This window comes from Salmo trutta, chromosome 23 (assembly GCF_901001165.1).
Source record: "Salmo trutta chromosome 23, fSalTru1.1, whole genome shotgun sequence".
In the NCBI taxonomy this organism is placed as follows: domain Eukaryota; kingdom Metazoa; phylum Chordata; class Actinopteri; order Salmoniformes; family Salmonidae; genus Salmo; species Salmo trutta.
In genome coordinates this window covers 40,335,148-40,362,718 of record NC_042979.1, presented here as the reverse complement: position 1 = coordinate 40,362,718, position 27,571 = coordinate 40,335,148, and the positions used below count along the sequence as shown (strand labels likewise).

At 42.7% G+C, this 27,571-nt stretch overlaps 1 protein-coding gene across 2 annotated transcripts; it reads left to right on the top strand.

The window, feature by feature from the left end:
- Positions 1–10,371: 10,371 nt before the first annotated feature.
- On the top strand, positions 10,372–27,337 carry LOC115160046 (uncharacterized). Of its 2 annotated transcripts, XM_029710298.1 has the most exons (10): positions 10,372–10,622; positions 17,354–17,653; positions 17,866–18,204; positions 18,480–18,591; positions 19,375–19,469; positions 19,783–19,823; positions 20,280–20,360; positions 22,526–22,657; positions 23,172–23,223; positions 23,449–23,666. In XM_029710298.1, the coding sequence occupies exons 1-9, from the start codon at positions 10,565–10,567 to the stop codon at positions 23,211–23,213; spliced, it is 1,200 nt and encodes a 399-aa protein (XP_029566158.1). In that variant the 5' UTR covers positions 10,372–10,564; the 3' UTR covers positions 23,214–23,223; positions 23,449–23,666. The 2 variants fall into 2 exon arrangements, with proteins under 2 accessions (XP_029566158.1, XP_029566159.1); XM_029710299.1 differs by lacking the exons at positions 19,375–19,469; positions 19,783–19,823; positions 20,280–20,360; ... (1 more) ...; positions 23,172–23,223; positions 23,449–23,666 and adding an exon at positions 26,884–27,337.
- Positions 27,338–27,571: the final 234 nt, after the last annotated feature.

Here is a 27,571-nt window from a genome sequence, read left to right as displayed (position 1 = left end):
TCTTCAGAAAAGAAAAGGAACACAGCTAACTCTCACATGAGTGCGCGCCTCTGAGCTCATGTCATTTTCTCACTCATCTACTTCCAGGAGCTCCTATTCTAGCCATATTCACAGTAGAAGCATGAAACAACATTCTAAAGACTGTTGACATCTAGTGGAAGCCTTAGGAAGTGAAAAATGAACCCTAAGTCACTGTATACTGTATAGGCAATCACTTGAAAAACTACAAACCTCAGATTTCCACACTTCCTGGTTGGATCTTTCTCAGGTTTTTGCCTGCCATATGAGTTCTGTTATGCTCACAGACATCATTCAAACAGTTTTAGAAACTTCAGAGTGTTCTCTATCCAAATCAAACAAATCATATGCATATCCTAGCTTCTGAGCCTGAGTAGCAGGCAGTTTAATTTGGGCACGCCTTTCATCTGGACGTCAAAATACTGCCCCCTACCCTAGAGAAGTTAACCAGTGCAAGAAGACCGGGAATATGGAAGAATACAAACAGTGTAGTTATTCCCTCCGCAAAGCAATCAAGCAGGCTAAACGTTGCCATAGGGACAAAGTTGAGTCCCAGTTCAACGGCTCAGACATGAGACTTATGTGGCAGGGTCTACAGACAATCACGGATTATAAAAGGAAAACCAGCTATGTCGCGGACACGCTGAACACCTTCGCGTGCTTTAAGGATAATACGGTGCCACTGACGCAGCCCGCTATCAAGGAATGTGGGCTTTCCTTCTCTGTGTCTGACATGAGTAAGACATTTAAGCGTGTTAACCCTCGCAAGACTGCCGGCCCAGATAGTATCCCTAGCCGCATCCTCAGCGCATGCGCAAACCAGCTGGCTGGTGTATTTACAGATATATTCAAACTCTCCCTATCCCAGTCTGTTGTCCCCACATGCTTCAAGATGGCCACCATTGTCCCTGTACCTAAGAAAGCAAAGGTAATTGAACTAAATGACTATCGCCCCGTGGCACTCACCTTTGTCATCATGAAGTGCTTTGAAAGACTAGTCAAGGATCATATCACCTCCACCTTACCTGCCACCCTAGACCCACTTCAATTTGCTTACCGACCCAATAGATCCACAGACGATGCAATCGCCAGCACACTGCACACTGCACACTGCACACTGCACACTGCCCTGTCCCATCTGGACAAGAAGCATACCTATGTCAGAATGCTGTTCATTGACTATATCTCAGCATTCAACACCATAGTACCCTCCACGCTCATCATCAAGCTTGAGGCCCTGGGTCTGAACCCCGCCCTGTGCAACTGGGTCCTGGACTCCCTTACGGGTTACCCCCAGGTGGTGAAGGTAGGAAACAACACCTCGTCGCTGATCCTCAACAAATAATATCAAGTGAAATGCTTACTTACAAGCCCTTAACCAACAATGCAGTTTTAAGAAAATGCCAACAAAAAAGGAAAATTTAGGAACTACAAATAATTAAAGCGCAGCAGTAAATAACAATAGCGGAGCTATATACAAGGGGTACCGGTACAGAGTCAATGTGTGGGGGCACCAGTGTCAAGGTAATTGAAGTACTATGTACATGTAGGAAGAGATATTAAAGTGACTATGCATAGATAATAACAGAGAGTAGCAGCAGCATAGAAGTGAGGTTCAGTCTCCTGAGGGGGAATAGGTTTTGTCGTGCCCTCTTCACGACTTTCTTGGTGTGCTTGGACCATGTTAGTTTGTTGGTGATGTGGACGCCAACGAACTTGAAGCTCTCAACCCGCTCAACTACAGCCCCGTCGATGAGAATGTGGGCGTGCTCGATCCTCCTTTTCCTGTAGTCCACAATCATCTCCTTTGTCTTGATCATGTTGAGGGAGAGGTTGTTGTTCTTGCACCACATGGTCAGGGCTCTGACCTCCTTCCTATAGGCTGTTTCATTGTTGTCGGTGATCGGGCCTACCACTGTTGTGTCATCAACAAACTTAATGATGGTGTTGGAGTCGTGCCTGGCTGTGCAGTCATGAGTGAACAGGGAATACAGGAGGGGACTGAGCACGCACCCCTGACAGGCCCCCGTGTTGAGGATCAGCGTGGCGGATGTGTTGTTACCTACCCTTACCACCTGGGGGCGGCCCACCAGGAAGTCCAGGATCCAGTTGCAGAGGGAGGTGTTTAGTCATTTAGGAAGTCATTTAGGCAGGTTACCTTAGTGTTCTTGGGCACAGGGTCTATGGTGGTCTGCTTGAAATATGTTGATATTACTGACTCAGACAGAGAGAGGTTGAAAACGTCAGTGAAAACACTTGCCAGTTGCTCAGCTCATGCTTGGAGTACACATTCCAGTAATCTGTGTGGCCCTGCGGCCTTGTAAATGTTGACCTGTTTAAAGGTCTCACTCACATCGGAGGCGGAGGGCGTGATCACACAGTCGTCTGGAACAGCTGATGCTCTCATGCATGTTTCAGTGTTACTTGCCTCGAAGCGAGCATAGAAGTTATTTAGCTCATCTAGTAGACTCGTGTCACTGGGCTGCTCTTGGCTGTGCTTCCCTTTGTAGTCCGTAATAGTTTGCAAGCCCTGCCACATCTGATGAGCGTCAGAGCCGGTTAGTACAGTTCAATCTTAGTCCTGTATTGACACTTTGCCGGTTTGATGGTTCGTCGGAGGGCATAGCAGGATTTCTTATAAGCATCCGGGTTAGAGTCCCACTCCTTGAAAGCAGCAGCTCTACCCTTTATCTCAGTGTGAATGTTGCCTGTAATCCAAGGCTTCTGGTTGGGGTATGTACGTACAGTCACTGTGGGGACGACTTCCTCGATGCACTTATTGATAATGACAGTGACTGATGTGGTGTACTCCTCAATGCCATCGGAAGAATCCCGGAACATATTCCAGTTTGTGCTAGCAAAACAGTCCTGTAGCTTAGCATCTGCTTCATCTGACCACTTTTTTATTGATCTAGTCACTGGTGCTTCCTGCTTTGATTTTTGCTTGTAAGCAGGAATCAGGAAGATAGAATTTTGGTCAGATTTGCCAAATGGAGGGCGAGGGAGAGCTTTGTATGCGTCTTTGTGTGTGGAGTGTAGGTGGTCCAGAGTTATTTTTCCTCTGGTTGCACATTTGACATGTTGATAGAAATTAGGTGCAACTGATTTAAGTTTCCCTGCATTAAACTCCCCGGCCACTAGGAGCACCGCCTCTGGATGAACTTTTTCCTGTTTGCTTATGGTGGAATACAGCTTATTGAGTTACGAAAAACGTGAATAAACTAACAAAATAGCACGGTTGCTTAAAAGCATGCTCAGCCCCTCCTGTACTCCCAGTTCACCCATGACTGCGTGGCCATGCACGCTTCCAACTCAATCATCAAGTTTGCAGGCAACACAACAGAAGTAGGCTTGATTACCAACAACGATAAGACAGCCTACAGGGAGGAGGTGAGGGCTCTGGGTGTGTGGTGCCAGGAAAATAACCTCTCACTCAACGTCAATAAAACTAAGGAGATGATTGTGGATTTCAGGAAACAGCAGAGGGAGCACCCCCCTATCCACATCGATGGGACCGCAGTGAAGAAGGTGGAAATATTTCAAGTTCCTCGGCGTACACATTGAAATGGTCCACCCACACAGACAGTGTGGTGAAGAAGGGGCAGCAGCATCTCTTCAACCTCAGGAGGCTAAAGAAATATGGCTTAACACCTAAAACCCTCAAAAACTTTTCCAGATGCACAATTGATGCACAATCACCGACCTGGTACACCAACTGTACCGCCCACAACCTCAAAGCTCTCCAGAGAGTGGTGCGGTCTGCCCAACGCATTACCGGGGGAAAACTTCCCGCCGTCCTGGACACCTACAGCACCCAATGCCATAGGAAGGCCAAAAAGATCATCAAGGACATCAACCACCCGAGCCACTGCCTGTTCACCCCGCTATCATCCAGAAGGTGAGGTCAGTACATGTGCATCAAAGCTGGGACCGAGAGATTGAACAGCAGCTTCTATCTCAAGGCCATCAGACTCCTAAACAGCCATCACTAGCACATCAGAGGAGGCTGCAAAAAGTAGATTAGGAATCACTGGCCACTTTTAGAAATGGATCACTAGCCCCCTTAAAAATGTTTCTGTATCTAGCATTACTCATCTCATTCGTATAAACCGGACTCCACACTATTCTACGGTATCTTAGCCACTTTTAAAATGTGTTCACATATTGCATCACCCATCTCATATGTATATACTGTATTGTATTCTATACTACACCACTGACTATTAAACAGCCATCTCCAGCACATCAGAGGATGTTGCCTATAGACATAGATTAGGAATCACCGGCCACTTTAAGGAAATGAAACACTAGCCACTTTAATAATGTCTCCATATCTTGCATTACTCATCTCATATGTGTAAACTGTACTCTATACTATTCTACGGTATCTTAGTCACTTTAATTGTGTGTAAATATTGCATCATCCATCTCATATGTATGTACTGTATTCTATACTATGCCACTGTATCTTAGTCCAATGCTGCTCTGACATATATGCATATATTCCTAATCCATTCCTTACTTAGATTTACGTGTATTTTGGGTATATGTTGTGAAACTGTTAGATATTACTGCACTGTCGGAGATAGAAGCACAAGCATTTCGCAACACCCGCAATAACATCTGCTAAACACGTGTATGTGACCAATACATTTGATTTGATTTGACTAGAAGTCACGTATCATAGTAAAGGTAAATGCAGGACAAGCAAATTAGTAAGATATCTTACGTTTCACATGGTTACATAAGGTTGGTCTGGGTGGATGGGTGGGCATACACCCAAATGTCTGGCAACCCAAAGGTTATGTGTTTGAATCTCATCCTGGATAAATGTAGCATTTTAGCTAATTAGAAACTTTGCAAGTATTTAGCATGTTAGCTAAACCTAAACCTAACCTTACCCCTTTAACCTAAACATAAATCTCACCTTAACACTTTAACCTTAACCATAACCTAACCTTAACCCCTAACCCTAACCTTAACTAGCTAAAGTTCGCCACTAACGTTGGTGAAATGTTGATTAATGTGCACTGTCCCTCAACTCAAAACTCAAATGTTAGCCACCTAGCTGACATTAGCCTCAACAAATTGGAATTCGTAACACATTATATGCACTACAAATTCATAACATATTGTACGATTTGCAATTAGTAACATATCATACGTAATGGATGATGGACATCCACAAATTAATACATACCATACCATACGAAACATAACATATACTAAATGGAGTGTCTTGTATTTACCTACAGAATCATACAAAATCATACGAAATGCTGACAAGGTTGCATCTCTCCCTCATCTTCTCCAGACTCAGGCAAGGGCACCATGTTTCTATGATGGAATTCAATCATGGTTCAGTTCATTGCTGCTTGCAATCAGGGTCTGGGTAACTGCTGAAACTCTGAACACAGGATTATTGTCTGTTTCTTGTCAAGTGTGTCCTTTTATTTCTTTTTTTGTATCTATATTTTGAGTGAGGACTTGCCATTGGCTTTCTGGTTTTCAATCACATTTGTCCTGTAAAAAGTAAAAGTACCCTTTAGTCAATAGGGGGGAAAAAACACTGCAGGTGCAATGTGATTTCTCTGTATTGTGTATTTTCTTAAATTGCAGTCAATAATGTGTCTGTTTTATGTGTCTGCAGGTACTGGTGGTCACTTGTGTGTCTGTACAGACAGGAGGCTCCATCACTATCCTATGATAGTGATAGAGCGGGTCGAGAGTTTCAAGTTCCTTGGTGTCCACATCACCAACAAACTATCATGGTCAAAACACACCAAGACACTTGTGAAGAAGGAGACGGAAAAGATTTGGCATCAAAAAGTTCTACAGCTGCACCAAGAACATCCTGACCGGTTGCTTCACCGCCTGGTACGGCAACTGCTCGGCATCCGATCGTACGGCGCTACAGACGGTAGTGCGTATCGCCAAGAACATCACTAGGCGGTGTCACTAGGCGGTGTCAGAAGAAGGCCCGAAAATTTGTCAAAGACTCCAGTCACCCAAGTCATAGACTGTTCTCTCTGCTACCTCACGGCACACGGTACCGGAGTGCCAAGTTTCGGTCCAAAAGGCTCCTTAACAGCTTCTACCCCCAAGCCATAAGACTGCTGAACAATTAATCAAATGGCCACGCGGAATATTTACATTGACCCCCCCCGCACTTTACCCTTACCTACATGTACAAATAACCTCGACAAACCTGTACCCCCGCACATTGACTCGGTACCGGTACCGCCTGTATATAGCCTCGTTATTGTAATTTTATTGTGTTACTTTTTAGTTTAGTGTTTACTTTTGTTTATTTGGTAAATATTTTCTTAACTCTATTTCTTGTACTGCATCGTTGGTTAGGGGATCATAAGTAGGCATCTCACGGTAAGGTCTACACCTGTTGTATTTGACGTATGTTACAAATAAAATTTGATGTCACTATCATCAGGATTACATCAAAAATATGAAATACTTGTGTCAAGGATATTACCAGGATATGTGCTCTTATGTAGTGGACACTGACCATCCCAAGAGCACTGATAAGGCCTCAATCTCTCATGACATCAACCAGAGTACCTTCTCTGTTACCATGAAAAGTCTACAACAAAGGTAGTTCATAGTTTATTCCTGTACCAAAAAGATCACCTGCACTTTTAAATGAATTAAATTATTTTTGCACCTGAACCTGTCAACTGTTGCTGCTCAACACCAACTAAATACGCTGCCGGGTCGTCCATCTTTATTAACATTATACGTGATTTTATTTGATGTAAGATCTAAAAATGTGCAAATAAAATACAAATATCAATTGTAGTGCTTTAGAGCCTTATGTTACAACTAGTTATTTTAATGTAATAGTTTCTATCTGCCACTGAGGGGGGCATATACACTCAAACAGAAGCAGGAAGAGAATTAAAGACAGCTATAGCTATTAGGAAGTTCAGTCATTCTCTTTGGTGCCTTCGTCTTTTTCACACACATCGTGTATTGGTAGCATATAACATACAGAGACACAGACCCAGAAATTGATTCTCATCTCTCCCTCTCCCTCCTCCTCCTCATCTTCTCCAGACTCTCAGGTAAGGGTAACATGTTTCTATGAAGTGCTAAAGTTAGGTTAGGGACTGGGACTGGACACATGCTGAAACTCTGATGACAGGAGCAGTAGCTTGTCTTATCAATAACAATTCCTGTATTATGTGTGTTAAAATCCAGATGGAATGTTATTTTTCTGTTGTGAGAATTGCAAGTGCTTATCGTGTAACTGTGAAGACAGGAGGCTCCATCACCATCCCATGTCACTATCATCATTATCATATCAAACATTTGAAATATTTGTGTATAGAAAATCATTTTGATAGTTGTTCCCCACACACTGACCCTCCTAAGAGCACAAATAAGGCCTCAATCTCTGATGACATTAACCAGCTAACCTTCACCTTGACCATGACTGACTTGGAGCCAGAGGACTCTGGACGTTACCGGTGTGCTGTGGAGACCAATGGTGGATCAGATGTCAGGACAGGATGGTTCGAGCTATCTGTCAATCCAGGTAGGATCGCTGCAACTCATCCATATGATTACATGACTGGTATTCTGGTTTAATTTACTGGTATCACTATTATTGTTGAAGTTGACATGAGGAATGTTGGTATATGTCTACTTTCTGTTCTCTATCCATCATATCATCATTATGATATTTGTGGTCAGTTGTTACAAAAAAACACTTGATCACTCAAGACCTTCTTTGGTGTCTGTACCTCTGTGTTCAAGTACTCCAGAACTCTATGTGGACCAACAGGAGGTGACTGGAGTTGAAGGGAGTGTCATTGTACATTGTTACTATAGTGACATTGGACGTATGTGGTCCAGGATTAGTGGCAGTGTCTCCTGTGTGGAGAGGCATTCTGGGAATATAGATGGAACATTAGTGACCCTACAGCTGACCACTGATGCCACCAGAAGAAAAGTCTTAACGTTGACTGTGAGTGGTCTGAAGATGAAGATCAATGTTTTTCACACTAGAGTATAGAGCACAAAAACACACTCCTTAAACATCTTCACACTGAGTATAGGCCAACACACTTCCTCAGACTCTGTTATAGAGACATTTACCATCATAGAGACAAAGATATCTACCACTTCCTCATATCTCTGTGGTTGTAGAAGCAGCAGCATTCTATTCTTAGATGGTCATTTTCCACACATAAAAGGTGTGAAGAGCTGAACAAATATTTTCCATTTGTCATAACAGCACAAAAAATATTATTAAAAAAAATATCATAAATTTTTTTTTATTTATTTATTTATTTTTAAAATAAACATAGTCTTTCACCATCAGTTCCATAGATCTAACAATCCTACTGATTCCTCTAGGCAGGTTGGTGGTGGTGATATCTGGTGTCCTAGTCACATGGAAGATGCCTACACTACCACCTTCAATGATCCACACTCATTTAATACCTTGTGCAGTCAAAATCATCACAGCCGCAGCAAACTATTAAATGGCTCTTGAAAAAGGAAGTCTTCCCTTTACAATTCTCCTTAAAAAAATGTAATTGTACTGCAGATATTTACAGAGGAACATATTGTAAATGTTTTAATTATTCTACAGATGGGGGCGAACATTCTTCTACATGCCAAAAATGGGTAATGCATTCATGCTGTGGACAATCATTGCTGGGGTGAAGTTTTGTTCAAACTGACTCTGTGGTGAAACTAAAGATGAGTAGAAACCAGACAGGTCTCTCTGGTGAGACAATGGGACAGATTACTTCTGCCTAAATACATTGTTTCTGAGTTGTGCGTGTTTACAAGCACTAAATATGATTGAACTGTTAATGATTGTGCATACATTAAAGACATCTATTTTAAAAAATGTGGAAATCAACATATGTTCACCCCCTACTAAAGGGCGGAGACCCTTCAGATGTGAATAACTATTGCCCTATTTCCAAGCTCCCTATCCTGGTCAAAGTCTTTGAATCCCTAGTGAACTCTCAGCTAAATAAATTCCTACTTGAAAAAACAACCTCCTATGTGGGGTTCAGTCTGGCTTAGTTGACGACAAACTGTTGCTAGCCAGACTCAATAACGTTGGTCTCAGTGGCTGTTCATTGGTTTGGAAAGTATTTCACAGACAGAACAAAATGTGTCTATGCTGAGAATCACAAGTCTAGTTTCCTTCAGATAGCTAGAGGTGTAACTCAGGGCTCCATTTTAGCTCCATTAAAAAAGTGTCATCTTACAAATACCTAGGTATATGGTTGGAAAAGAAGTTGTCCTGCAAAGTTCATATTGATAATCTTGTGAGGAAGATTAAACTGAAATATATATTTATTCATTTTAGCAACAAGGCTTGTTCAAGCCGCTTTGCTTTCATTGACTATGGTGACTTAATGTACATGCATTAAGACTCCTCTGTGCTACAGAGACTGGACTCAGTCTGTCATGCATCCTTGTGCTTACAGCTACATTGGTATGTGCGCATTTACAAAGCCCTTCTGGGTAAACTCCACCACTACCTCTATAGCCTGTCCTCCTTCACCACTAGCAGTTAACAGACACGGTCTACTAGGTGGATGTTACTTAAAGTCCCCAGGGCCGTTACCCAGTTAGGCAAGACGGCCTTAGACTATTGCTCACCAGAGACAGGGAATAGTCTGCAAAGTATATTTCACCCCTCAGTGAGTTTACAAATCTGGTGCTAAACTCTATTCAGGAGGACTAGTGTAAATGTTTCATGTAGGCTGTTTTGCCTTAGTCCTTGATTTGAGGTTATAAATTGCTATTGGCCAAGTAAATGTACTATTTTTTTATTTTTCGTTATTTTTGTCATCTGTACATTTTTGTAAATACAACCTTTGGATCCAGTCTTCATCACCTAAACTGTAAAATATATATTTAAGCAATAAGGCCCGAGGGGTGTGGTGTATGGCCAATATACAATAGCTAATGGCTGTTCTTAAGGTAAAAGAAACGCAGAGTGCATGGATACAACCCTTAACCTTGGTATATTGCCCATATACCATAAACCCCCGAGGTGCCTTATTGCTATTATAAACTGGTTACCAACGTAATTAAAACAGCAAAAATAAATGTTTTGTCATACCCGTGGTATACGGTCTGATATACCATGGCTGTCAGCCAATCAGCATTCACAGTTCGAACCACCGAGTTTAAAAATGTATTTCTTGCACCTGAAACTCTTACTCCATCTCAACTCTTGCTGCTTATCACCAACTAAAAAGGCTGCTGGGTCATCCATCTTTATTAACACTATATGTAATTTTATTTGATATAAGATATACAAATATGCTAATTAAATAAAGTAATCAATTGTAGAGCCTTATGTTACAACTAGTTGATAGAAAGAAACTATTACATTCTGCCACTGAGGGGGGCATATACACTCAAACAGAAGCAGGAAGAGAGTTAAAGACAGTTATAGCTATTAGGAAGTTCAGTCATTCTCTTTGGTGTCTTGGTTCTTGACACACACATTGTGCATTTGTACCATATAACATACGGAGACACAGACCCAGAAATGGCTTCTCATCGCTCCCTCTCCCTCCTCCTCCTCCTCATCTTCTCCAGACTCTCAGGTAAGGGTAACAAGTTCTTTAGGGGGGAAATTATGTGGGAATTGGCAGTGTGGTAGACACAGCTTGTCCCATAAATGAATCGTAAAATTGAGGATTAACTGATGACTTCAAAACAAGCATTCTGAATAATGTAGAGAACCTGATTGAACTATCTATCAATCAACACGTTGATATGCTCCAACAAGAATCATACACATCGAAGCGAACAAGAACAGATCTCTCCTCCAGTGAAACTGAAGGGAAGCCACCTTCTAAACTTCCAAATGTAACAATGGAAGAGGAGGTTTTTATAACAATGGTTTACAGCAATAAAATAATGGAAGAAATATGAGCTGAAAATAAGTTATTGAAAACGACTGTGGACTCCCTAAAAGCCATCAACTAGATTCAGCTGCGGCCTGATCTTTTCCTGAGTGGATGGTCAGAGGGCCGGAACATAATTACAAGATGCCGAAACAGATGACTAAAACATAATCACTTCAAACCTTGCTTACATGTGTATACAATCACATATATCTCTCTATTATGCATGGTAATACTATGGAACAGATATCCAAAATTAAAGTCACTTTGAGCTGATTTGCTGGTCTCTTTACAGTCTCTAAATACATTTTGTTCAGAAAAATTGGGGGGCAAACTGGGTAGGGAGCTGAAGAACACACCGTTCTCTATTAATGAGCATTTCCCCCATGAAATAGTGGAGAGATGATGTGCCCTACTCCCCTCTCAAAAGGCTCTGAGCAGATACAGTGCATTCGGAAAGTATTTTTCCACATTTTGTTACACTAGACTTATTCAAAGATATATTAATTAAATACAAATCCTCATCAATCTACATACAATACCCCATAATGACAAAGTGAAAACAGGTTTTTAGACATTTTTGTAAATGTATTGAAAACATAAAACATAAATGCCTTATTTACATAAGTATTCAGACCGTTTTCTGTGAGGCTCGAAATTGTCTGTTATACTGTGCTGTCCTTTTGGCCGATGTGAATCGTAACAAATAGAATTTAAGATAAAAGAATATTGACAGCTCTGTGGGGCTACAGTAGGATAGGATGAAGTATTGATAGAGGAGGATGGTTAATAACCTGTCTAGGTTCTCTACTGGAGCAGGACTATATGATCCTATAACAATTAGTATCACTATCTTTTTGACACCATGTAAACAATAAATCTCCATCTCAAACACGCAAAGGAAATATTATTGTTCTGATACAATTTGGGTTGGGTGTGTCAACGGGTTCTGTTAACTCCGCTAATGCACGGCTGGCTGGTTAACACTGTGTTAAATGTTACAGCTTTGTTCTAAAATTGATTCAATTCATTTTTTCCTCATCAATCTACACACAATATCCCATAATGATGAAGCAAAAACAGGTTTTTAGAAATTTTGCAAATATGTTAAAAATAAAAAACAGAAATAACTTATTTACATAAGAATTCAGACCGTTTGCTATTAGACTCGAAATTGAGCTCAGATACATCCTGTTTCCATTGATCATCCTTGATGTTACTTCAACTTGACTGGGGCCCACCTGTGACCAATTCAATTGATTGGACATGATTTGGAAAGGCACAACTTCTGACGGTGAAATATATTTCTGTCACAGCCTTCCCTGTAGATCAGTTGGTAGAGCATGGTGTTTGCAACGCAAGGGTTGTGGGTTTGATTCCCACGGGGGGCCAGCACAGAAAAAAAATGTATGAAATGTATGAAGTTGTATGAAATGTATGCATTCACTACTGTAAGTCGCTCCAGATAAGAGTGTCTGCTAAATGACTAAAATGTAAAAAAATAGGAAAAGGAACTCACAAGGGGTGATGACATTAAATAATAACAATTAATTAAAATGTTCCAGTCCACCGAAAAAAAACTGGAGGCCCTTACATTTCAGTGTTGTTATCCAAAATGCATAGCACATAGAATTAAAAAGGTGTTGTTGGATATTATTCAATCTGATCAGACAGGTTTTTTACATAGACAATACATTGGAGATAATAATAGAACACAATGAAAATTCTAGTAAGCTTTTAATACAGTACGACTAGAATGTATATATAAATGCCTGGACAATTTTAATTTTGGAGATGTGTGATAGTTATGTATAGTAACCTTAGGTATAAAATAATAAATAATGGCTACTTCTCAGAAAGTATTAAGCTGTCAAGAGGACTAAAACAAGGTTGTCCACTGCTGGCGTATCTATTTATTATGGCGATCAAAATTTTAGCTATTAAAATCAGATCCAACAATAATATAGAGGGGCTAGAAATCCAGGGCTTAAAAACAAAGGTATTATTGTACGCTGATGACTCAAGTTCTCTTAAATCTGCAATCTGGATCCCTGCACAGCCTCATAGAGAATATAGATAATTTTTCGAACCTCTCTGGATTACAATGATAATTAAGCATTGGATCCCCAAAAAATACCACTTTTACATTACCGTGTAGTTTACCAATAAAATTGTCTGACTTGAAGTTGACATACTTGGTATTCATATCCCTAAAGAAATAAATTAACTCACTAAAATAAATTTCAATATAAAGTTATAAAAAATAGATAAGATCTTGCTAGCATGGACAGGTAAATACCTATCTATTTGTGGAACAATCACCCTGATTAATTATTTAGTCGTATCCCAGTTGACTTATTTACTTATGGCCCAGCCTATGCTGAATGATTTGTTTTTCAAATTATATGAGCAAAAAATATTTCACTTTAATTAGAATGGCAATCCATACAAAATTAAAAATGCTTATTTTTATAATTAATTTCAGTATAGGTAGATAAAATTATTAAATGTTAAAGCATTTAACCTCTTACTAAAGCATCAGTCACACAAAAGGTGTACTTAAACCCGATCTTGTTATCAAGTAGATTAGTAAGAATGTCTCACCCCTTGTTCAAAATAGATTTTTCCCCTTTATCCAGATTACAACCTCTCATTTTCAGTTAATTGAAAATTGAATTTTCAAAATATCACCCTTTCTAAAAACAAGCCATAAAAAGCTTGCTGCAATTCCAGATTCATCCTCCAGAAAAGACAGAACAAATATTACAACAATTATGGTTAACATCAAATATAGTAAAAAAATATAGAAACATTATTTATGGAATAAAAAATATAATTTATCTTTATTAATGACATTATGAATAAGGTGGAGTTATGTCACAAGTGCAGCTAACACAAATATTTGGAAATGTTGTCTCTATCCAAAATTACAACCAACTGATTGCAACATCAATGCAAGTAGTCTGGGTAGCCATCTGATTAGATGTTCAGCAGTCTTATGGCTTGAGGGTAGAAGCTGTGTAGAAGCCTCTCGGACCTAGACTTGGCGATACGGTACTGCTTGCCGTGCGGTAGCAGAGAGAACAGTCTATGACTAGGGTGGCTGGAGTCTTTGACAATTTTTAGGGCCTTCCTCTGACACCGTGTGGTACAGAGGTCCTGGGCCGTACGCACAACCCTATGTAATGCCTTGCGGTCGGAGGCCGAGCAGTTGCCATACCAGGCGGTGATGCAACCAGTCAGAATGCTCTCAATGGTGCAGCTGTAGAACCTTTTGAAGATATGAGGACCCATGCCAAATATTTTCAGTCTCCTGAGGGGAAATAGGTTTAGTTGTGCCCTCTTCACAACTGTCTTGGTGTGCTTGGACCATGTTAATTTGTTGGTGATGTGGACACCAAGGAACTTGAAGCTTTCAGCCTGCTCCACTACAGCCCCGTTGATGAGAATGGGGGCGTGCTCGGTCCTTTTTTTCCTGTAGTCCACAATCATCTCCTTAGTCTTGATCGCGTTGAGGGAGAGGTTGTTGTCCTAGCATCACATGGCCAGGTCTCTGACCTCCTCCCTATATGCTGTCTCGTCATTGTTGGTGATCACTGTTGTGTCATGGTCAAACTTAATGATGGTGTTGGAGTCATACCTGGTCGTGCAGTCATGAGTAACCAGGGAGTACAGGAGGACTGAGTGCACACCCCTGAGGGGCCCCTATGTTGAGGATCAGCATGGAGGATGTCTTGTTACCTACCCTTCAGGAAGTCCAGGATCCAGTTGCAGAGGGAGGTGTTTAGTCCCAGGCACCTTAGCTTAGTAATGAGCTTTGAGGGCACTATGATGTTGCTGAGCTGTAGTCAATGAATAGCATTCTCACATACTGTAAGTGTTCCTTTTGTCCAGGTGTGAAAGGGCAGTGTGGTGTGCAATAGAGATTGCATCATCTGTGGATCTGTATGCAAATTGGAGTGGTTCTAGGGTTTCTGGGATAATGGTGTTAGCCATGACCAGCCTTTCAAAGCACTTCATGGCTACAGATGTGAGTTCTACGGGTCTGTAGTCATTTAGGCAGGTTATCTTAGTGTTCTTGGGCACAGGGACTATGGTGGTCTGCTTGAGACATGTTGGTATTACAGACTCATTTTTTACATTTTAGTCATTTAGCAGACACTCTTATCCAGAGCGACTTACAGTAGAAAATGCATACACTTCATGCATTTTTTTTTTGTACTGGCCCCCCGTTGGAATCAAACCCACAACCTTGGCGTTGCACACACCATGCTGGCGTTGCAAACACCATGCTCTACCAACTGAGCCACAGGGACGCTACTCAGACAGGGAGAGGTTGAAAATGTCAGTGAAGACACTTGCCAGTTGGTCAGCGCATGCTCGGATTACACGTCCTGGTAATCCGTCTGGCCCTGAGACCTTGAGAATGTTGACCTGTTTAAAGGTCTTACTCACATCGGCTGCGGAGAGTGTGATCACACAGTCGTCCGGAACAGCTTGTGCTCTCATGCATGTTTCAGTGTTAACTGCCTCGAAGCGAGCATAGAAGTAATTTAGCTCGTCTGGTAGGCTCGTGTCACTGGGCAGCTCTCAGTTGTGATTCCCTTTGTAGTCTGTAATAGTATACAAGCCCTGCCACATCCGACGAGCATCGGAGCCGGTGTAGTATGATTCAATCTTAGTCCTGTATTGACGCTTTGCATGTTTGATGGTTCGTCGGAGGGCATAGCATGATTTCTTATAAGCGTCCGGTTTAGAGTCCAGCTCCTTGAAAGCGGCGGCTCTACCCATTAGCTCAGTGCGGATGTTGCCTGTAATCCATGGCTCTTGGTTGGGGTATGTACTTCCAGTCACTTTGGGAACGATGTCATCGATGCACTTATTGATGAAGCCAGTGACTGATGTGGTGTACTCCTCAACGCCATCGGAAGAATCCCAGAACATATTCCAGTCTGTGCTAGCAAAACAGTCCTGTAGCTTAGCATCTGATTCATCTGACCACTTTTTAATTTACCGAGTCACTAGTGCTTCCTGCTTTCATTTCTGCTTGTAAGCAGGAATCAGGAGGATAGAATTATGGTTAGATTTTCCAAATGGAGGGCGAGGGAGAGCTTTGTACATGTCTCTGTGTGTGGAGTAAAGGTAGTTTAGAGATTTTTTTCCCCTCTGGTTGCACATTTAACATGCTGATAGAAACTAGGTAAAACAGATTTAAGATTCCCTGCATTAAAGTCCCCGGCCACTAGGAGCGCTGCTTCTGGATTAGCATTTTCCTGTTTGCTTATGGCCGTATACAGCTCATGGAGTGCGGTCTTAGTGCCAGCATCGGTCTGTGGTGGTATGGAAACAGCTACAAAAAATACAGATAACAACTCTCTAGGTAGACAGTGTGGTCTACAGCTTATCATGAGATACTCTACTTCAGACGAGCAAAACCTCGAGACTTCCTTAGATATAGTGCACCATCTGATGTTTACAAATATACATAGACCTCCACCCCTTGTCTTACCAGAGGCTGCTGTTCTATCCTGCCGATGCAGTGTGTAACCCGTCAGTTGTATGTTAATCATGTCATCGTTCAGACACAACTCTGTGAAACATAAGATATTACAGATATTAATATCCCATTGGTAGGATATGCGTGCCTTTTTCTCGTCCAATTTATTTTCCAGCGATTGTGCGTTGGCCAGTAGTATGTATGGCAAGGGCAGATTAGCCACTCGTCAGCGGATCCTCACAAGGCACCCCGATATCTTTCCATAATATCTTTTCCGTCTCTTTCTCCCGCGAATGACGGGGATGAGGGCCTGTTCTTGTGTCTGGAGTTAATCCCTCTCATCTGACTCATTAAAGAGAAATTCTTCGTCCAGTTCAAGGTGAGTAATCACTGTTCTGATTTCCAGAAGCTCTTTCGGTCATAAGAGACGGTAGCAGCAACATTATGTACAAAATAAGTTACATAAAATGCGAGAAAACAAACAAAATAGCATGGTTAGTTAAGAGCCCATGAAACGGCAGCCATACTCTCCGGCGCAATCTTAATGAATACTGGATAAGGTTAAGTACTATCTATCCAGATGTAATGTATATCTAATAACTATATGTTGTTGTGTAACTACTGTGTAACAAAAGTGCCATGTATATAAGATATGTCTAGATTGTAAAAGTAACGGGAAAAATCTGCACAAACAAGGTTATGTTTGGATAGCCCAATAACAAAAAAAACATACATGTTTCTGTGAAGTGCTGATGTTGAGGTCAGGGACTGGGACTGGACACATGCTGAAACTCTGAAGACAGGAGCAGTAGCTTGTCTTATCAATAACACTTCCTGTATTATGTGTGCTATAGTCCAGATTAAATGTAATTTTCATGCTATGAGAATTTGCTTGAACTCCAACCTGAGGTGTTCTCTGTTGTGTCTACAGGTGCTTATCGTGTGTCTGTGAAGACAGGAGGCTCCACCACCATCCCATGTCGGTATGATCTGAAATACAAAACACATGTGAAATACTTGTGTAAATTAGATTATTTGAAAAGATGCTCCCCTGATGTACATACTAAGAGCATAGATAAGGCCTCAGTCTATGATGACACCAACAAGCAAACCTTCACTGTGACCATGTCTGATCTGGAGCCAGTGGACTCTGGACGTTACTGGTGTGCTGTGGAGATCATTGGTGGATCAAATGTCATGATAGAAAGAATCCAACTATCTGTCACTCCAGGTAAGATCCCTGCAACTATTCCATATGATTACATGACTGGTGTTTTGGTTACATTTACTGGTTTCACTATTGAGTTGACATATGGGATGTTGGTATATGTCTACTTCTGTTCTCTATACATCATATCATCATTATGATATTTTTGGTCAGTTGTCACAAAAAAACACTTGACCACTCAGGACCTTCTTTGGTGTCTGTACCTCTGTGTTCAGGTACTCCAGAACTCTATGTGGACCAACAGGAGGTGACAGGAGTTGAAGGAGGGAGTGTCATTGTAAAATGTTACTATAGTGACACTGGAAATAGGAAGTGGTGGTGCAGGATTGGTGTCAATGGTTCCTGTGAGAGGAATTCTACGACTATAGATGGAACATCAGTGACCAGACAGCAGACCACTTATGCCACCAGAGGAAACGTCTTAATGGTGACTATGAGTGGACTGAAGATGGAGAACACTGGCTGGTACAGGTGTGGAGTGGGAGACCTTATGATGCCTGTTCACATCACTGTCAGACGACAAACCACCACACAAAGTACCTCCACTATGACCAGTGAGTAGAGAGCAATCAGATACTGTAGAATTAACTATTAAGCTGGTTTTATCCAGTCTGCTGATCATCTGAAACAAATTGGATAGTAACCTGATTAAAAGCTTTTGGGAATAATTAGTGGTCCTACCACTGGTTTGAACTCAAGTTAAAATCCACATGTTGGTGTAAATGAAATAAGCTGGACAAGAAGGTCCTATCTTAGCCACAATGTCTTGTACCAGTTCAGTCTACCCTGGTACACCAGTCATAATACCATTGTTGTTTTTACCTCACAGCAACCCAAGCTCCAACCACTGAACAATCCTCTTTCTCCCCAACTGCTGAGCCTGTTCAGACTGACAACACAGTCCAAGGACCTGAGGGGGACAAGGAGAAGGACCCCATGAGGTAATTATCACTCATTCAGCTGTATTTAACACTTACTCTTCCAAATGGATGATAATAGAAATATGAAGAAAGGCAACATTTTCTGTTGTTCACACTAGAGTTTAGGGCACAAATACACCCTCCTGAAATGTTTTCACAGCGAGTATAGGCCAAGACACTGTTATAGAGACATTTACCATCATAGAGCCATTTACCACTTCCTCATATTGTCACGTCCTGACCTGTAAAAGGGGTTATTTGTCATTGTAGTTTGGTCAGGGCGTGGCAGGGGGTGTTTGTTTTGTGTGTTTTGGTTTAGGTTCTATGTTTTCTATTTCTATGTTTAAATCTAGTTTTCTATTTCTATGTTGGGTTTTTGGCAATGACCTCCAATTAGAGGCAGCTGGTTGTCGTTGTCTCTAATTGGAGGCCATATTTAGTTGTGTTTGTTTCACTTTTGTGGGTGGTTATTTTCTGTATAGCCTGGGAGCCTTATGGAACTGTAATCGTCGTTTGTTTATTTTGTTTAAGTGTTTTCTTTAAATAAATTAAGAAGATGAGCACTTTACCCGCTGCCCCTTGGTCCAATCCTTACCATGCCTATGACACATATCTCTGTGGTTGTAGAAGTAGCAGCATTCTATTCATGGATGTTCAAGTTTCACACATAAAAGGTGTGAAGAGCTGAACAAATATTTCCATTTGTCATAACAGCAGAAAAAAACATCATAAAAAAAGTAATGATAATCTATTTCTCTGTTTTATGGACTGTATTTTACAATAAACATAGTCTTCCACCATCAGTTCCATAGATCTAAAAGTCCTACTGATTCCTCTGGGCATGTTGGTGGTGGTGATATCTGGTCTCCTAGTCACATGGAAGATGTGGAGAAAGCATAGTAAGTATTCATTCTATAATGATTTAATGAGAAAGTAATACGTTTGATTTTGTAGATATTTTCATGAGACAATCAATATTTTCCTTGAAGAGAAATGTATTAGCCTATGTTATAACCAATGTAACTTGACATAAGAGGAGGAGACTGTTATAACCAATGTAACTTGACATAAGAGGAGGAGACTGTTATAACCAATGTAACTTGACATAAGAGGAGGAGACTCAAAAGTATAACTCTTCTATGATGAATGTATTCAGTATTATTCTAGTGTATCTCAGAGGTCTCTAATACCGCATCTCTTTCTTTATTCTAGAGGACAATAAGGCCATGGACCAGACAACAAACACCTCAGTGGTAGGCTACACTCATGTTCCTCTCATCTGACTCAAGGCCTTGTGGGTAATCCACTGTCTGTGAAAAATGAAAGACATGGCCATGGACAGGACATCAGATGGACTTAAATCACACGTTAACTCTTCAGCAACAGTTTCATGTCCATTGTAACTGTACAATTTAACCATGTTAACTCTATATTTACAGTCAATGTTACATACCCAGGACTGTTGAGACAGTGTGATGTCAGTTTGTCAAAGTGGTTTACAGTGTAGAGATAATAATAGGATCTGTTGAACAGTCACTGGTTAAAGTACCATTCCAGATATTTCTGAAATATTCCAATTGAAAAAGGATAGTCCAAGCCTAAATACAGTAAAATACACATACTTAAAGGTAAAAAAAAACATGTTCTAAGTAAAATAGTATTTTGTATTAGTAGTTTTCTGAACTGTTCTGAGGAAAAAACTTGTGCAGGACCCATTTGCTGCCAATGGTGATGTGACGTACAGCACTGTTGTCACCAAGAGGAGGAACCAGCTAAATGTACAGACCAAGGTAAGGCTGCTATTCTGATCACTATGATGTTAATAGATTAAGTTGTAGCTGTGTTGTACTGTCGGCTATGTAGCAGACTGGTGCATGAGGATAAATTATAGATGAAGTCACATATTTGTTAGACAATTTAAATGTCTTACGCTGTAAAAATTTTGGAGTTTTAATGTCTTTATCAAATCAAATTTTATAGTTCGCAAACATATATTTAGCGGATGTTATTGCAGGTGTAGCGTAATGCTTGTGTTCCTAGCTACAGCAGTGCAGTGGTATCTAACAATTCACAACAATAGACACAGATCTAAAAGTAAAATAATGGAATTAAGAAATACAGAAATATTAGGACGAGCAATGTTGGAATTCGGAGTATAAATATATGTGTGTGTGATGGGATGTATATACATTATGGACAGTATGTCGATAGAATAATTAGTACATCTGTAGAATACGTAGGATAGAATAGTATATATACAGCAATAGTGGAATAGGATGGCATTGACTAGAATACAGTATATACATTCAAAATGAGTAAAACAGTATGTAAACATTATTAAAGTGACCAGTGATTCCATGTCTATGTACATAGAGCAGCAGCCTCTAAGGTGCAGGGTTGTGTAACCGGGTTGTAGCCGCTAGTGACAGTGACTAAGCTCAGGGCAGGGCACTGGGTGGATTTCATCCAGTGATGGCTATTTAAGAATCTGACAACCTTGCGATAGAAGCTGTTTCAGTCTCTCGGTCCCAACTTTGATGCACCTGTACTGACTTCGCCTTCTGGATGGTAGCGGGGTGAACAGGCCGTGGCTCGGGTGGTTGATGTCCTTCATTATCTTTTTGGCCTTCCTGTGACATCGGGTGCTGTAGGTGTCCTGGAGGGCAGGCAGTGGTGTGCCCCCGGTGATGCGTTGTGCAGACCGCACCACCCTCTGGAGAGCCCTGCGCTTGCAGGCGGTGCAGTTGCCAGACCAGGTGCTGATACAGCCTGACAGGATGCTCTCAATTGTGCATCTGTAAAACTTTGAGGGTCTTATGGGCCAAGCTAAAAAAAATCAGCCTCCTGAGGTTGAAGAGGCACTGTTGTGCCTTATTCACTGAAGTCCACGATCTGCTCCTTCATTTTGTTAACGTTAAGGGAGAGGTTATCTACCTGGCATCACTCTGCCATGGCCTTTGCCTCCTCCCTGTAGACTGTCTCATCATTGTTGGCAATCAGGCTACTATTGTTGTGTCATCTGCAAACTTGATGATTGAGTTGGAGGCGTGCGTGGCCACACAGTCATGGGTGAACAGAGAGTACAGGAGGGGGCTGAGCACACACCGTGGTGGGGCCCCTGTGTTGAGGATCAGCGTAGTGGAGGCGTTGTTTCCTACCTTCACCACCTGGCCCGTCAGGAAGTCCAGGACCCATTTGCACAGGACGGAGTTGAGACCCAGAGATAAATGATGAGCTTGGAGGGTACTATGGTGTTGAAGGCTGAGCCGTAGTAAATGAACAGTATTCTTACATTGATATTCCTCTTGTCCAGATGGGATAGGGCAGTGTGCAGTGCTACGGCGATTGCATCGTCTGTGCATATATTGGGGCGGTATTGAATTGGGTCTAGGGTGTCAGGTAAGGTGAAGGTGATATGATCCTTAACTAGCCTCTCAAAGCATTTCATTATGACAGAAGTGAGTGCTACGGGGCAAAAGCCATTTAGTTCTGTTGCCTTTGCTTTCTTGGGTACAGGAACAATGGTGGACAACTTGAAGTAAGTGGGGACAGCAGACTGGGAAAGGGAGAGATTGAATATATCTGTAAACACCAGCCAGCTGGTCTGCGCAAGCCTTCCCTGTAGCTCAGTTGGTAGAGCATGGTGTTTGCAACACCAGGGTTGTGGGTTCGATTCCCACGGGGGGCCAGCACAGAAAACAATGTATGATATGTATGGAATTGTATGAAATGTATGCATTCACTACTGTAAGTCGCTCTGGATAAGAGCGTCTGCTAAATGACTAGAATGTAAATGTAATACTCTGAGGACGCGGCTAGTGATGCTGTGTGGGCCGGCAGCCTTGCGATTCTTTATGTCCCTATTCCAGTGTTTCCAAGCTGTAGCCTTGTGACATTCCATCGTCACAAATTGTCCCTCTTCACCTCTCTACCTGTGTGTGTCCCTCTCTTCTAGGTAGAACCTGATGATAATGTGGTCTACAGCTCACTAGCCCTACAGCAGGACCCATTTCCTGCCAACGGTTATGATGTGACGTACAGCACTGTTGTCCCCAAGAGGAGGAACCAGCTAAATGTACAGACCAAGGTAAGGCTGCTCACTATGATGTTAATATATGAAGTTGTATCTGTGCTGTACTGTCAGCTATGTGGCAGACTGGTGGGGTTATAGATGAAGTCACATATCAGGGTTATTGTCCTACAAGAGGAACATCAGGAAACAAACAACAGTCAGACATAAATAGCACCACCCACCTGTCCATAGGAGGAATATCCATGGAACTGTTTAGAGTTGTGATGGTCCCTCGGATGAAACTCCTCCTGAAGCTCATTCAGGAGGTACAGAATGGCTGTGTCATCAGAATACTTGAAAATGAGGGTTTTGGTCTGTGATTTGTCAGTCATTGGTGTATAAGTTGTAGACACTGAAAATGTGTTATTCTGTAAACATTTCTGAGTTTTAATGTTTACGTGTCTCTTCCTTGTGTCAGCATATTCTGCAACAAATGGTTGAAGTGTTTCCAAGCAGTCTACCTACATTCCATCATCACGAATTGTCCCTCTTCACCACTCTACCTGTGTTTGTCCCTCCTCTCCTCTAGGCAGAACCAGATGATAATGTGGTCTACAGCTCACTAGCATAACACCACACAGGTCAGTGTTGACTTATCTTCTCTCTCATGTACCTACACAGATGATGTTAATCTCTCAACAAAGAAACAAATAGACAAGACCATACATTACTACTGTATGTGTACGATACATCACTCTTTAGTCTCACAATTGTTTATCCTCATCAATCAGAGAAGCTGACTACATTGTTATCATTATTTCTATAACATGCCTGTATTGTGCACCAAACTACTTTCTGTCCAGCAGAGGGCAGCAACACAGCAGTGACTGACTGAGTGAAGATCTTAGTCCTAAAGAGCCCTTATCCTGGAAGGACAGCCCACTCCCCCTCCTGTGTCACAACATGAGTCATGACTATCTATCTGTCTCCAATATGCTTCTGTCCACACCTCCTAACCCACCTGTCTCCTTGTTGTGTCCATTAACTACTGAAGACAGTCTGCTGTGCTTGTTTTGATTATCACCACATACACTATATATACAATAGTATGTGGACACCCCTTCAAATTAGTGGATTCAGCTATTTCAGCCACACCCGTTGCTGACAGGTGTATAAAATAGAGCACGCAGCCATGCAATCGCCTTAGACAAGCATTGGCCGTGGAATGGCCTCACTGATGAGCTCAGTGTCTTTCAACGTGGCACCGTCAGCTCTGCCCTGCTAGAGCTTCCCCGGTCAACTGTAAGTGCTGTTATTGTGAATTGGAAATGTCTTGGAGCAACAAAGGCTCAGCCGCGAAGTGGTAGGCCACACAAGCTCACAGAACTGGACAGCTGAGTGCTGAAGCATGTAGCACGAAAAATAATTTGTTCTTGGTTGAAACACTCACTACCGAGTTCCAAACTGCCTCTGGAAGCAACGTCAGCACAAGAACTGTTAGTAGGGAGCTTCATGAAATGGGTTTCCTTGGCCGAGCAGCCGCACACAAGCTTAAGATCACCATGCGCAATGCCAAGTGCTGGCTCGAGTGGTGTAAAGCTCGCCGCTATTGGACTCTGGAGCAGTGGAAACGTGTTCTCTGGAGTGACGAATCACGCTTCACCATCTGGCTAGTCCGACGGACGAATCTGGGTTTGGCGGTTGCCAGGAGCACGCTACCTGCCCCAATGCAAAGGGCCAACTGTAAAGTTTGGTGGAGGAGGAGCAATGGTCTGGGGCTTTTAAATGGTTCGGGCTACGCTACAGCATACAATAACATTGTAGATGATTCTGTGCTTCCATCTTTCTGGCAACAGTTTGGGGAAGGCTCTTTTCTGTTTCAGCTTGACTGGCATGCACAGAGCCCTGACCTCAACCCCATCAAACACCTTTGGGATGAATTGGAATGCCGATTGCGAGCCAGGCCTAATCTCCCAAAATCAGTGCCTGACCTTACTAATGTTTTTGTGGCTGAATAGAAGCAAGTTCCGGCAGCAATGTTTCAACAACTAGTGAAAGCTTCCCAGAAGATTGGAGTCTGTTTATAGCAGAAAATGGGGGACAAACTCAATATTAATGCTCATTATTTTGGAATGAGATGTTTCAACATGCTGGGGTCCACATACTTTAGGTCATGTAGTGTATCTGTTACATTAGTTATGTCCCTCCCACCGCAGTGTGTGGGGCCATTTAAAGTCCTGAGGAGGATAAACGAGGTGTGTTATTGGTTACAACTCCCTTCCTATTAACGTATTAACCCCTCGTTTCATGTGTCTCTCCTCAGGCCGGTGGTAGCTGGTCCCCTGCAGGAAGGTGAGGTGCTGGAGGTCCCTCCACCCCCTCTGGACATCGGGGGGTCCCCGGCGTACAGCGTACGGGCCATTCTGGACTCGAGACGCCGGGCGAAGGGCCTGCAGTACCTCGTGGACTGGGAGGGGTACGGCCCGGAGGAGAGGTGCTGGGTGCCGGTGGAGGACGTCTTGGACCCATCCATGTTGAAGGATTTCCATCGCCTCCGTCCGGATCGCCCTGCGCCTCGCCCTCCGGGTTGTCCTCGAGGCCGGTGTCGGCGCGCTGCGGGAGCCGCGCGTCAGGAGGGGGGTACTGTCACGATTCCCACCGACGGTGGCGCCCCCTCCTGCTCGGGTGGCGCTCGGCGGTTGTCGTCACCGGCCTATTAGCTATCACTGATTCCCTTTTTTGGTTTTCCCTTTTTTTGGTTTTGTGCACCTGTGTTTAGTGTGGTTAATTAGCGGGGCTATTTATGTGAGCTGGTCCGCTTCCGTGTTGTGCGGGATTATTTCTATGTTAACGGTTCATGTTCGTGTCGGCGCTATTTTACGCCGTGTGTACTTTCTCCCCTGTGTTTGGGAATATTTTGTTTCAGTAGTGAGTCTACATTAAATACGCCACTACCCTGTGCTCGCTGCTTCCTGTGCCTCATTCCTTCACCACGACTGCCAATCCGTTACAACGTGCCTGTATGACCTCCCTACAACGCCTGGGCATGCTCCTGATGAGGTGGCGGATGGTCTCCTGAGGAATCTCCTTCCAGACCTGGACTAAAGCATCCGCCAACTCCTGGACAGTCTGTGGTGCAACGTGGCGTTGGTGGATGGAGCGAGTCATGATGTCCCAGATGTGCTCAATTGGATTCAGGTCTGGGGAATGGGCGGGCCAGTGCATAGCATCAATGCCTTCCTCTTGCAGGAACTGCTGACACACTCCAGCCACATGAGGTTTAGCATTGTCTTGCATTAGGAGGAACCCAGGGCCAACCGCATCAGCATATGGTCTCACAAGGGGTCTGAGGATCTCATCTCGGTACCTAATGGCAGTCAGGCTACCTCTGGCGAGCACATGGAGGGCTGTGCGGCCCCCCAAAGAAATGCCACCCCACACCATGACTGACCCACCGCCAAACCGGTCATGCTGGAGGATGTTGCAGGCAGCAGAAGAGCACAGGGCGCCAGTGGCGAATTTGCCAATCTTGGTGTTCTCTGGCAAATGCCAAACGTCCTGCACGGTGTTGGGCTGTAAGCACAACCCCCACCTGTGGACGTCGGGCCCTCATACCACCCTCATGGAGTCTGTTTCTGACCGTTTGAGCAGACACATGCACATTTGTGGCCTGCTGGAGGTCATTTTGCAGGGCTCTGGCAGTGCTTCTCCTGCTCCTCCTTGCACAAAGGCGGAGGTAGCGGTCCTGCTGCTGGGTTGTTGCCCTCCTACGGCCTCCTCCACGTCTCCTGATGTACTGGCCTGTCTCCTGGTAGCGCCTCCATGCTCTGGACACTACGCTGACAGACACAGCAAACCTTCTTGCCACAGCTCGCATTGATGTGCCATCCTGGATGAGCTGCACTACCTGAGCCACTTGTGTGGGTTGTAGACTCCGTCTCATGCTACCACTAGAGTGAAAGCACCGCCAGCATTCAAAAGTGACCAAAACATCAGCCAGGAAGCATAGGAACTGAGAATTGGTCTGTGGTCCCCACCTGCAGACCCACTCCTTTATTGGGGGTGTCTTGCTAAGTGCTTATAATTTCCACCTGTTGTCTATTCCACTTGCACAACAGCATGTGAATTTTATTGTCAATCAGTGTTGCTTCCTAAGTGGACAGTTTGATTTCACAGAAGTGTGATTGACTTGGAGTTACATTGTGTTGTTTAAGTGTTCCCTTTATTTTTTTGAGCAGTGTATATTCATCCGTGATGTTTTCATGGACTTTATTTGACATTTATTGGACTTTCACCTTCAGTTCCATACATCTAAAAGTCCTACTGATTCCTCTGGGCATGTTGGTGGTGGTGATAGATGGTGTCCTCTTCACCACCTTCAATGATCCAAACTCATTAAAGATCCTGTGGAGTCTAAAGCATCACTGTCGCTGCATACTGTTAAATATACACTGGGTGGTTTGAGCCCTGAATGCTGATTGGCTGACAGCTATGGTATATCAGACCGTATACCACTGGTATGACAAAACATTTATTTTTACTGCTCTAATTATATTTGTAAACAGTTTAAAATAGCAGTAAGGCACCTCAGGGGATTGTGGTATATGGTCAATAGATCATGGCTAATTGCTGTATGCAGGCAATCCACGCATGCATAAGAACAGCCCTTAGCTGTGGTATATTGGCCATATATCACACCCCCTCAGGCCTTAGTGCTTAAATATACACTGCCTTTAGAAAAATGTGGTCTTCCCTTTACAATTCCCCTTTAAATTGGTCCTTGTATTGCAGCAATTTACAGAGGAATATGTTCTAAATGTTTTAATTATTCTACAGATGGGAGAGAACATTCTTCTACCTGCCAAAAATTGGTAATGCAGTGCTCTTCCTCCTGTGCACCATCATTGCTGTTGTGAAGTTTAGGGCAAACTGACTCTGTGGTGAAACAGAGATAAGTAGAAACCAGACAGGTCTCTCTGGTGAGACCAA

Bases quoted from the DNA above. Each gene is read 5' to 3' on its own strand.
- LOC115160046 (XM_029710298.1), top strand. From the start codon at position 10,565: ATGGCTTCTCATCGCTCCCTCTCCCTCCTCCTCCTCCTCATCTTCTCC. The intron at 18,205-18,479 runs GTGAGTAGAGAG...TTTACCTCACAG, and splicing joins AAGTACCTCCACTATGACCA to CAACCCAAGCTCCAACCACT. The intron at 18,592-19,374 runs GTAATTATCACT...TTCCACCATCAG, and splicing joins AAGGAGAAGGACCCCATGAG to TTCCATAGATCTAAAAGTCC.